At 37.4% G+C, this 12,048-nt stretch overlaps 2 protein-coding genes across 2 annotated transcripts; one reads left to right on the top strand and one right to left on the bottom strand.

The window, feature by feature from the left end:
- Positions 1–1,409: 1,409 nt before the first annotated feature.
- Positions 1,410–4,362, bottom strand: LOC112777208 (L-type lectin-domain containing receptor kinase S.6-like). Its single transcript, XM_025821519.3, has one exon. It carries the CDS (start codon positions 3,694–3,696, stop codon positions 1,591–1,593), a length of 2,106 nt encoding a protein of 701 aa, XP_025677304.1. The 5' UTR covers positions 3,697–4,362; the 3' UTR covers positions 1,410–1,590.
- On the top strand, positions 4,362–8,215 carry LOC112777209 (receptor-like protein EIX2). The gene is made up of 2 exons (XM_029295928.2): positions 4,362–7,769; positions 7,848–8,215. The coding sequence occupies exon 1, from the start codon at positions 4,619–4,621 to the stop codon at positions 7,763–7,765; it is 3,147 nt and encodes a 1,048-aa protein (XP_029151761.1). The 5' UTR covers positions 4,362–4,618; the 3' UTR covers positions 7,766–7,769; positions 7,848–8,215.
- The last annotated feature ends 3,833 nt before the right edge of the window (positions 8,216–12,048 follow it).

Raw genomic sequence — 12,048 nt, 5'->3', positions numbered from 1 at the left:
ATAAAAATCCAAAACAAAAATGAATCCTGATAAATAATGACTCTTAATTTGTTTTGAATTTTTTTTTAATAATTTATAAAAGAAAAAAATCCGTGAGATGAGGTTCTACTATTAAACTTTTATTAGTATTGTAAAAAAAAAACGGTAAATATTGTTTTTATTTCTAAAATTTAGAGTCAAAATCAAATTCGTCCCAATGTTAATATCGTCTTCAATGTTTTATTTCATATTAAAAGAAATGACATTTACACTACCACCTTTTGTATATATTTATTTTGTATATATTCTTTTTATATTTTTTATAGTATAATATATAATTCTTTTATATTTTTTACTTTTTGTTAATCATTTTTAATACATATAAGTGATATATAGATAGTATATTTTTTCTGTTAGAGTCTTCTATTTGTTTCTCTTTCCTGAGATATATAAAATATACTCTTCTCTACAACATTCTTTACATTTAGCTTTTGAGAAGGAAACAAAATGCTTTTAGTTAGAAACTTATTTCCATCTTGTTGGTCATACATGTTAGCCTAAAATAATATTAATTCAGTTTCTTAAACCTGAAAATTTGGTTTCACCAGCCACATTTTGCATGGTAATCAGCATATCTGCCTCTGCATAATTCTTAATCATGCTTCTAATTTTCCTTCCTATTTCTGGAGATGCTGATTTGGAGGTACACCATTCCTCTTCTCTTTGGTATATGGAACCTCAACAATGGAATTTACCTCCCTTGCTGCTACAATATCTTCTCTTAAATCTTCTGCTACCTTTTCCAAAGAGTAACTGAAAACTAAACAATAAAAAACAGCCATTGCTATGAAAGTTAACCTACCATCATAAATTCAAATGAATCTTAGGTGACTATGACCATGAAGCATGAAAATTCTAATGCTTGTCAAGGAAATCTAAATGCAACAAACTAACTTGTTTTCAGCAGCTTCACCACATGTCATGCAATAATTTAGAGCCTCACAAAAGCCTCTATTCCCACATGTTATCTAAGATTATGTAAATGGAGTGGTCAAACTAGTTTGACTAAAGGATTCTCTAATGTCAAGTAAACTGGTGTCAACTTGAATAAAAGAAATAGAAAATTATAGAAATTAAGTGATAATTCTCAAATTCTCTATCTCATCATGTTGAATATATAGACGCATAACAGTTTGGTGTGCCCTGTACAATTGTAATTTGAAGTGAGAATTTAATTATCTGTTCTGAGCTAGTTACAAAACCTTAGAATATAATTTGACTGCTCATAAAATGTTGGAAACAATATCCATTGTATTAATGATGTAATCGTTACTCTTTTGAGATATATAAACCAGGGGACTGAAACATCAATTTTGACCAACATGTGATTAAACACAATCTTGTGTCAGAAACAAAAAATAATTGGTTGCTGGTTTCAACTAGATTTTGTTATTAAACAAGAAAACAAGCACTTTTCTTATGTCTGAAAGAAGTACAAGGCACATCATCATCATTTGGAATCCTCAAAACATGAAATGCTTTCTCACATCATATATCAATGATCTAAAAAATAATCTGCACTAAAAATGTACAAAGAAAAAAAAGAGAATCCTAGTAAAACTGGCTCCTAGGAGTCAAATAAGGAGCATCATCAGAACTTAACCAATCCCCAACAACAGCATTCTGTGTCTCTGGTGTATCATTTGGACAAACAGGCCTAATTCTCACCCTAGGCTTAGTCAATGGCAATGATGGAAGTGGCGCTTCTTTCTTGAGAATTCTAGCTGCATCTCTCACCCTTGGCCTCTTCTCATAATCAGGATGAACACAAACAAGCCCCACCAACAGCATCCTCTCCATCTCTAGTACATCAAAGTTACCCTTCAATCTTGGATCAGCAGCATCAATGAGCCTGTTCTTCTCCCACAATCCCCACACGAAATCCGCAACCACGGTTCCATCATCCTCCACTGGCTTCCTCCCTGTAGCCACCTCCAACACCACCACACCAAAGCTGTAAACATCAGTCTTCACTGTCGGAACACCGGAGTACACGTATTCCGGTGCAAGGTAACCCATTGTTCCTGCTGGTATAGTAGCATCCCTTGTGCTAGAACTATGCTCATACACTTCAGCAAGTCCAAAATCCCCAAGCTTAGCATTGAACTCTGCATCAAGCATTATGTTGCAAGTCTTCACATCTCTATGAATGATTTGCCTCTCACATTCTTCATGGAGATAGGTAAGAGCAGAAGCAACTCCAAGAACTATATTAACCCTTTGCTTCCATGTTAAGACAATTGAAGAATTGAAGTTCCTATGAAGAACCTTGTTGAGGCTGCCATTTGGTAAGTACTCATAAACCAAAAGCAGCTCATTGCCCTCACAGCACCATCCCTTAAGCTGAACCAAATTCTTGTGCCTCAAGTAACTCACCATGGTGGCAAATTCAGTGGCGAAAGGATTGTGCAAACAATCCAAACCATCAACATTGGCAAACCTCTTCACTGCAACATCTCCACCACATTGAAGTGACCCTTTGTAAACCTTTGCTGAAGCACCTTCCCCAACAAGCCTATCACGATTAAACCCCATTGTAGCAGATTTGATTTCAGAAAGTGACAATCTCATAGGCACTTTACTTGTCTGAAACCTACAATTTTTCTTTCCAGTACCATTATTTTTCTTCTTTGACAAGAAAATTGAGATAACAAAACCTGCAGCCACTACAGAAACCAGAAATGCAGTTATCCCTCCCAATCCAAGAGCCATCTCACCAATCTTCTGCTGCCTGCGACGCGTGCCGTTTCGCCGAATGGACGAGACAGAATCCAAATCACCCTCCCCTGGATAACAAAAGACACAGTTCCCTTCTTCAACGGTATCCATAGGGGTAACCTCTTCACGAGAGCCATAATCCAAAGTCTTGAATTGCCAATGATCAATAACATGAATACCGGAACCTCCACCATTGGAAGCAGAGAATCCAACATGCATGAACTCCTTGAGTTGCTCAGAAAGATCCACCTGGGAAGCAAGAATCGGAGTTGGAGGCCTAGTTGAAGAATAAGAAACCCAAACACGAACCATCTTCATGGAATCCCTATACTCAATCCACGCATTGATGACTTTCCCGCTCCTGAGGTCAACGCCGCGAGACAGAGCATCAACAGAGGCAAAAGAAACGACGGTGCTGAGATCAATTCCGATGTGATTGGCGTTGATGTCGCCGAGCGCAGGGTCGAAGCTCGTGTCGAATTCGACGGCGAAGAAAGAGTCTTGGTGCTGTGGTTGGTCGAGAATGGCTGCAGGGAGTCCCAAGTAACCGCGAGAGAGGGTTCCGAAGTCGGTGTTGGAGGAAATGAGGAAGGCGATGCCGTCGGCGGAGGGGCAAGAAGGGGAGGAGGCGATGGAGAATGAGAAGCGGCACGTGAATGAAGCAGTTGAGTTTGTTTGGGGATCAAGAAACCGAATAGGGTAAACGTAGAAAGCTCTTCCAACACCTGAACTCGAAGATGAAGAAGAAGACGAAGAAGAAGAAGAAGATTCGGAGCAAGAGAGTTGGTCGGTGGTGAGGGTGATGGAGTGGTCGGTGAAGAAGGCGTCGCCGTAGAGAGTGACGTTTTCTGAAGGAGAGAAAGGGGAAGAGAGGGTGGTGGTGGAGGGGAGGAAGAAATGGAGGCATAAGAGGAACAAAGAGTGAAACCTCCAGCGCATTGTATGACAGAGAAAGAGAGAGAGTCTTGAAGGAGCTTAGCTTAGATTTGAAAATGGCGGCAATTAAGTTTGTGTTTTCAAGAATTGACTGCCATGCATGGTGGCAGTGATACAGTTACAATGGTGGTTGTCGTCGTTGAAAGCTAAACCATCAGAGAATGGCACTGCGGGGTTTCAGCGAAACTTTTTTTTTTTTCCCCTCTCTGGGCCTACCGTTTTTTTTAACTTGGTGTCAACTTCAAAGCCCGATGATTTTACTATTTGACCCTTACAGTTATACTAACAAACTAGTGCGCGCGTGTTCTACCATTTTTTCAAAGCAGGTCTATGACTATGTTTTCGAATCCACCGCTTTGGTTTGTGTGTAATTAGTGGTTCTTCCGTAAAATACAGGAAAAAAAAAATTAAGGTGTTTAGGGCACAGTGAAATTTCTCAACCTTGAAGGACAATTGTACATAATTGAATGGGTAGCGGATGATCTATTACGCCAGGAGCAGCAATAACAATAATGGATCAGAGACTCATTCATGGTCAATGGTGCAGTTATCTATTTTTACAAGTGAGTTCATTTCAAGTTCAATATGCATTTCAGTCTTGCATTGATGGTGGAATTTGAGTATGCTCACCAATGAAATCAAAGAATAGAATTATCCTGACATTTTTTCCAACGTGTGCCGCGTGTACACCATTAGCATTCGATTTTGATGTTTTGTTGATACAAATATCCCAGCCAAAAACAACCATAGAATCCTGATTTTAAAAGCCTTCAGATTAGAAAGTCCAAGTCCAAGTCCACTCCTAAAAGTATAGTCGTTACTGGCGCGTAATGACTAATGACTAATTAATGAGTGACTACACAATAGAGAGACAAGAGGGAACTGAAGAATCGTGTGGGATTAGAATAAGTTCATTATCTAAGAAATGAAGGTTATACAATTATACTGTTGTTGGCTTGAATACATAATGGGTGGCTATGTCCTGAAATTGCTTGTTTTGTTGGTATTGCTATGGCATTTAGGATCCAACCATGCAGCAACAGAGGGTGGAGAAAAGAAGTGCAAAGAGAGGGAGAGACTTGCTCTGCTCAAGTTCAAACAAGGCCTCCATGATAAGTATGGCATTTTGTCTTCATGGAAGGACGAGAATGATTGCTGCAAATGGAAGGGGATTCGATGCAACCATGAAACTGGGTACGTTGAGAGGCTTGATCTTCACTGCTCTGAACCACAATACTACTTGAGCGGTGAAATCAGCCCTTCCTTGACTGTCCTCCAACACTTGTCGTATCTAGACCTCACTTGCTTATATAACGCCAGTACTCACATCCCACAATTTTTGGGTTCTTTCCCAAATCTATGCTATCTTAATCTCTCTTCTGCTGCTTTCTCCAATTATGTTCTAAGAAAACCTTATTTTGAGGGAGAGATCCCATCACAGCTGGGAAATCTCTCGCAACTGCAGTATCTTGATCTTAGCTTCAATCTTCTTGATGGAGCAATCCCTTCTCAACTTGGAAGTCTCTCACAGCTACAACATCTTGATCTTGGTAGTAATCAACTTAGAGGAGTGATCCCCTACCAACTTGGGAATCTTTCCCAACTGCAGCATCTTGATCTTAGTGTCAACCAACTTGGAGGAGTGATCCCCTACCAACTTGGGAATCTTTCCCAGCTGCAGCATCTTGATCTTCGCTACAATCAGAACCTCAATGTTCATGGTAAAAATCATGGCGGTATTCAGTGGCTGTCAAATCTCTCCTCTCTAACAAGCCTTGACTTGAGTGATGTCCTTAATCTCAATGATTCTTCTCTCCACTCACTCCAGTTCCTTGGAAAGCTTCCAAGTCTAAAAGAAATGAGGCTAAGCAGGTGTGGCCTTTCTGATTCTCATATTCTTCCATTGTCTAATTCCAGTTTGAATTTCTCTACTTCCCTTGCTATACTTGATCTGTCTCAGAATTATTTGACATCACAAACTATATTCCATTGGGTGTTTAACTTCACCTCCAATCTCCAAGTGCTTGACCTTTCCTACAACATCTTAAGAGGCACCATTCCTGATGATTTTGGCAGCATAATGCATTCACTTGAAAGTATTGAACTCTCAAACAACAATCTAGAAGGCCCTGTTCCAAAATCTTTAGGGAATATATGCACCTTGCAATCATTTTCTGCTTTCAACAATCACTTGACTGGGGATCTTTCGAGTTTTATTCACAACTCTTCAAGATGCACCAGTAGCTCGTTACAAGAAGTGCTTTTATCAGGAAATAAAATTCATGGCATGTCGCCTGACATTTCAAACATCTCATCTTTGAAAGAGTTATGGCTTTCAGATAATGAATTGCATGGAGAAATACCTACAAGCCTGGGATTGCTTACTGAGTTGGAGAGTGTGCTTCTTGATGGAAATTCTCTTGAAGGTGTCGTCACTGAATCCCATTTCACTAACCTCTCCAAATTGAAATCCTTTGACTTAGCCGGTAGCTCGTTGACAATCAAGATTAGTGCTGGCTGGGTTCCACCGTTCCAAATACAAGTTTTGCGCATACCAGGTTGCACGGTAGATTCTAATTTTCCACATTGGCTAAAGAATCAAAATGAATTCTGGTGGCTTGATATTGCAAATCTCAGGAATCTGGATTCTGTGCCGAACTGGTTGTGGGGAAAATTGCTGACAATGACTAGTTTCAATATTTCAGGCAACAATCTCACTGGTACAATTCCAAATCTCCCAATTGAGTCATCTTACCCAGAAATAGATTTGACTTCAAATCAATTTGAGGGTTCCATTCCACGGTTTTGGTTGCAAGCAGGTGCCTTGTATCTATCCAACAATAGATTTTCAAATATAGTATCATTTGCTTGCGGCAATAAGACAGCCATGCATTTGGGGATTTTGGATTTATCAAACAATCAATTGAAGGGTGAGTTGCCTGATTGTTGGAATAATTTAAACTCACTAGAATTTCTTGACCTGAGCAATAACAAACTTGAAGGAAAGATTCCTTTCTCATTGGGTGTCTTAACGAACTTGGAGGCTTTGATTTTAAGAAACAATAATTTCACTGGAAAATTACCTTCTTCCTTGAAGAATTGCTCCCAGTTGGCCTGGTTGGACCTGGGACAAAATGAGTTTCATGGTCCAATTCCATTATGGATAGGAGAAAGCTTAAAACAGTTAGTAATCCTAAGCTTAAGATTCAATTACTTTAATGGAAGTCTACCCTCAAATCTGTGTTTGTTAACAAAGCTTCAAGTTTTGGATCTCTCACAAAATAGACTATCAAGAGGGATTCCAACCTGCATAAAGAATTTTACTGCAATGACTCAAGATGCTGGAAGCTCAACTGAACCAATGAATCATGAGTATGCATACAAACTTAGAGGAAGTAATGTCACTATTTATGTGGGAGAACAATATAATTTTTACCTGTTTTTAACATGGAAAGGAGCAGATCGTAGCTTCAAAAATGCAGATATGCTTCTAACAGGCATTGACCTCTCAAGTAATCATCTCACAGGCGAAATGCCAAAGGAAATTGAGTTGTTATTTGGATTGGTTTTATTGAACTTATCAAGGAACAGTCTCAATGGGGAAATCATCTCTAACATTGGAAACTTACAATCACTAGAGTTTCTTGATTTGTCAAGAAATCATTTGTCAGGCAGAATTCCTTCAAGTCTCTCCAAAATTGATCGTCTTGCTATGTTAGACTTGTCAAACAATGATCTTGATGGCAAAATTCCAATTGGAACGCAACTGCAGAGTTTCGATCCTTCAGCTTATGAAGGAAATCCCAATCTTTGTGGGGAGCCTCTTAACAAGAAATGTGAAGAAGAAACCACAGAAGATGAGAGGCGAGTAGCACAAGTGAGTGATGAGAATTCAATATTCTTGGAGGCATTATACATGAGCATGGGGATAGGGTTCTTCACAGGCTTCTGTGGCTTCATAGTTTCAGTATTATTCATCTCCCCTTGCAGAGAACCCTACTCCAGGTTCTTGAATAGTTTGGTCACCAGAATCTATCTGATCAAAAACTCACTATATAGGGCTAGAGGATGAGCAGGTAGATTTCTTCCTTGTATTGAAAGTGGACTTATTCTCAAACACTTGTTCCATGTACTGAAATTGAAATTTCTTGCAGGATTTCCTACTTTTGCTTGCGTTATGGCCTTATGGGGGGTGAAACTGCATCTTCTATTGTTATCGATAAACCCAATGGAATAATTTGGTTCACAGCATGCTAGTGGTATGAATGCATCTTCTGCTGTTAATGTTAAAAATTTATCAATGTGTTTTTGAGTATTATTTGTTGCTTTTTTCTTTCTAGTTCTCAGATTATCAAATTTAGTAGTTCTGTTCTGTTCTTTTTTTTTTTGGTAATAAAAGGGGCCTAGGCCCAAGGAAGGGAAAACATTAGCTACAGTCTTGGATTACATCAAGGGTACGAGGGAGTTCTATTCTGTGTTTTGAGATGAATTCCCATGTGATGCACACCTTTTTTTTTTTGGACATGATGTGATGCGCACCTTCAAGCTTCAAGAACTGTCTTCTTTTTTCTTTTTCCGGTTGAGAGCTTCAAGAATTGTCTTTGAAACTTGATAGCTGACAATAATGACAAAATGGTGTGGCCGTGTGGGACTGATTCGAAAAATTTGGGGCTTGGACCAAATGGTCTTGGGCTCAACTTCAAAGCCCAATAAATTGCGGACAAGTCTAAAGGGTTATGAAGTAGTGAAACTACTTTAGCTACCTGTAGGGCTGGAAGTGAGTCGAGCTGAACCGAGCTAGACCAAGCTCAAACTCAGCTCACGAAAATTGAGCTTGGCTCATGACTCGACTCATTAACAATCGAGCTTATTTCTTAAGCTCAAGTTCGGCTCACCAAAAGCTCACGAGCTGGCTCGAGCTCACGAGTGGGCTCAAATAAGAGAAACATAAATACATAATCTATAATTTTATATCAATAAATTATAAATTTTTTATTTATGTCCTATATTAAAATTATATGTAAAAAAAATATAAATATTAAATAATTAAGATTGTTATAATATATATATATATATATATATATATATATATATATATATATATATATATTCACGAGCTAATGAGCTGAGCTTATCCAACCTCAAGCTCGGCTCATTTAATTCATGAGTTCAATTTCAGGCTCAAGTTTGGCTCACCAGCTCACGAGCTTAGCTTATCGAGCTGTTAACGAGTCGAACTCGAGCTGGCTCATGAGTTGACTTGACTCACTTCCAGCCCTAGCTACCTGTCAAATAATTAACTACTACAAATACCAAAAACAAAAATTAATTAACTACTACTAATACCAAAAAGAAATAATTAACTACTAAGTAATAACTAGGCCAATTTAGGAATATGTAATATATTGATGGTGTTTCATGGTTGGGTAGTGAGTAGTGACTACTACCTTTTTTTTGGTAGATATAGTGACTACTATTTTGAGCAAGTATACACGCGCATAATAATAGAATCAGTCAAGTAACCTTCACATTAACATGTATATGTATGATATTATGTGGAATAAAATGCATGCTACTTATATAGAGATTGAGGCAGAAATGGTCCTCATTGGTAGACAAATTAAATCATTCATATATATAAAGTAAAGAGCAACAAGCTATATCATATAAAGACATCAAGCAACACAACAAAATTTCATTCATCTTGAATATAAATTTGTCGTTCCTTGTTCTCTGTGTTATCTGTTTGCTAATAAAGATCCAAATCGAAGAATAGGGAGTAACAAAACCAACATAATAGATACAATAAAACGCCTTTATATAACAAGTCAAATAGTAAATATCAATAATGACAAGAAATGAAAGTTCTTGACCTAAAAAGTAATAATTAACCTAATACTTGAGATAACAACTCGAGATTGTATTGGTTAATCTGTAATTCTTAGATATAACAAGTGATATATTAGTTTTTAAGGTGCGACTCATGGACTCGAAAGGTGAAATTTGTAAGTGTGCGACATCTTAAGAAGATAATGAAGTAGGAGTATTATGAGAAGGATGTTAAGGAAATTTTGGTACAAGTTGAAAGGTTAGTCCTGATGTTCTTTGGGAGTGATGAACGAAGTGAAAAACACTATATGTGTTTGACTTATTAAGGAACAAGAGAGTGTGAATGTTAACCACATCTTGTTAACACAAACTTATCTTGTAACCTTTTGTATCTGATTATACTTCTTTCTCATGTTTGGTAAAAGGCTAAAATTATGTAACATTTTGCATACTATATCAATTTTTAAAGACCAAAATTTTTGTAAGGAAGGTAGAATATAATGTCTCAAGCTTTTTTTTATTACTATCTAACCCTCTAATTTTATCAAAATTCCTAAACTACCCTTATCCCTCTTTTTCCAACCTTAACCATAATCTAAAAATCCCTAATTTCATTACAACACATACACCTACAAACAGGAGAAAGAAAGAGAGAAAGGGAGGAGAACAAAAATCAGAGGGGAGAGATTGAAGAAGAAAGGAAGAAAAAGAAAGGGAGAAGAGGGAAGAGACGACGCTAGCAGGGATGGGTGCCGCTGTTGCCATTACAGAGAAAAGAAGAAACTCACGAGAGAGAGAGAGATAAGAGTGAGATCACAGACCTTCCATCGAGAAAGAGAAAAGCGTGCAATGGAGAAGAGGAAGGAGGGAGTCCTGTCGTTGTTGCTGTGCCCGTCGCCGCTGCTGCCGTTGATCAAGACCGTCACCGTCCCGGTTGAGGCCATCGTCGTCGACAAATAGGACAGAGAAGAAGGGCGCGAACGGGAGAGAGAAAGGGGAGCTCTGCTGGAGCTCATCGTTGAGATGCTGCTGCCTTCCACCACCACAAGACAGAGCCAGCCTTCTGTTCTTCCATTGTTATTGCGGTTGCCTCCGTTGCAGGTGGAGGAGGTCACCGGAAAAGGGATTGTTATGTTCTGCTTCTGCTTTTAGTTTTTCATTGGTTGCCGGAGTCTATTATCGTCAAGAGCCACCATTGCTATACCTTTACCTTGGTAAAACAAACCACATTCTTCTTGTACTTGACATCTCTTTCTATTCCTGTTTTGCTTCTATCTACCTTACTGTCTCGCTCCATTTTCGTGCTATCTTTTTTGATTAATTTGCTCTTGCTATTATTTGTTATAGGCTAGAAGTGGTAGTGATGCTGCTATTGTTGTCGAGATTACATCCGTAATATAATCGTTGCTGTTGTTTGAAAGGAAGTTGCTACCACTGGCTCGGTCCAAATTCTGCGTTCTTTCGTTTCATTCTATTCCAATATTTCTCACCTTTTAATTCGGCACTCCGAGTTTGGTCTCTTCAGTCCCTTAGGACCACGCTGTAAGTAAACTTTACATTTATAACCATTAATCTTTCGATTTATACCCTTATGAGTTTTTAATTATATTTATAAAATTATTGTTGAAGAACTTTAATTTGATTAGAATAATTGATTTATTATTATAGTTGAATAAATATTTTTACGAAACTCATACCTTAGAAATTTTACATGAGACTATATATATGTTTGATGAAGCTTTATATTATTTTAGCACATTTGATTTTATTCGAATATATACTTTTGAAGCATTGAAATATTTGTTAGTATTCACTTACTTTGAAATTGTGATTAAAATTGTGAAATATGTTTGAAATTTCTTATGATTAGAAAAGTATGATTGGAAAAGATTTCTGATGAGGAAGTATTATCTTATTTGATTTGATTTGATACCTTATATATTTGAAAGATCAAAGATTTGTTGTCTTTGAAATTATATGTTTTGAATTGGTTTGGGAGGCTCGTATTAGAAAACCGTAGTTAACGGCGGTTATGACATTAACGTAGATGTATCTAACTCAGACTCCAGCTAGCAGGGGTGTTGCTAGCCTAATGTATAGGCCACACGTTAGATCTGTTATTCTATTAGGACACACAAGAAGAAAGGGCTACTCATAAAGGTAGAGCCGCCTAAGTATAGACTTTTGATTTGATTTCTGTATGAGAACTCCCTTATTGATTAACTTATTCATATAAATTATTATTTTCTAACTAAAATTATTTTTATAATAATGTTTATATGATCTCATGTGAATTATAGATGTACTGTCTACTCACTAGGTTGCAAAACTTACTCTATTTTTCTAAAAATATTTTTCAGGAATAAATATTTGATTATATGAGTCTTTTTATTCAAGAGGAATAATCTGCAATGGATATCTATTCTTTGTTAAGTTATTAGACATCATCTGCTCCATATGTCACCAGCAGGATTTATCTATATTTATTTATTTTATTTTATTTAAAATATGTAATTATTCATTCTA

Source organism: Arachis hypogaea, chromosome 19 (assembly GCF_003086295.3).
Source record: "Arachis hypogaea cultivar Tifrunner chromosome 19, arahy.Tifrunner.gnm2.J5K5, whole genome shotgun sequence".
Lineage (NCBI taxonomy): Eukaryota > Viridiplantae > Streptophyta > Magnoliopsida > Fabales > Fabaceae > Arachis > Arachis hypogaea.
The sequence above is the reverse complement of the archived record's forward strand: the minus strand, read 5'-3'. Positions and strand labels throughout refer to the sequence as shown.

Coding starts and splice junctions, on each gene's coding strand:
- LOC112777208 (XM_025821519.3), bottom strand. CDS start 3,696: ATGCGCTGGAGGTTTCACTCTTTGTTCCTCTTATGCCTCCATTTCTTC.
- LOC112777209 (XM_029295928.2), top strand. CDS start 4,619: ATGAAGGTTATACAATTATACTGTTGTTGGCTTGAATACATAATGGGT.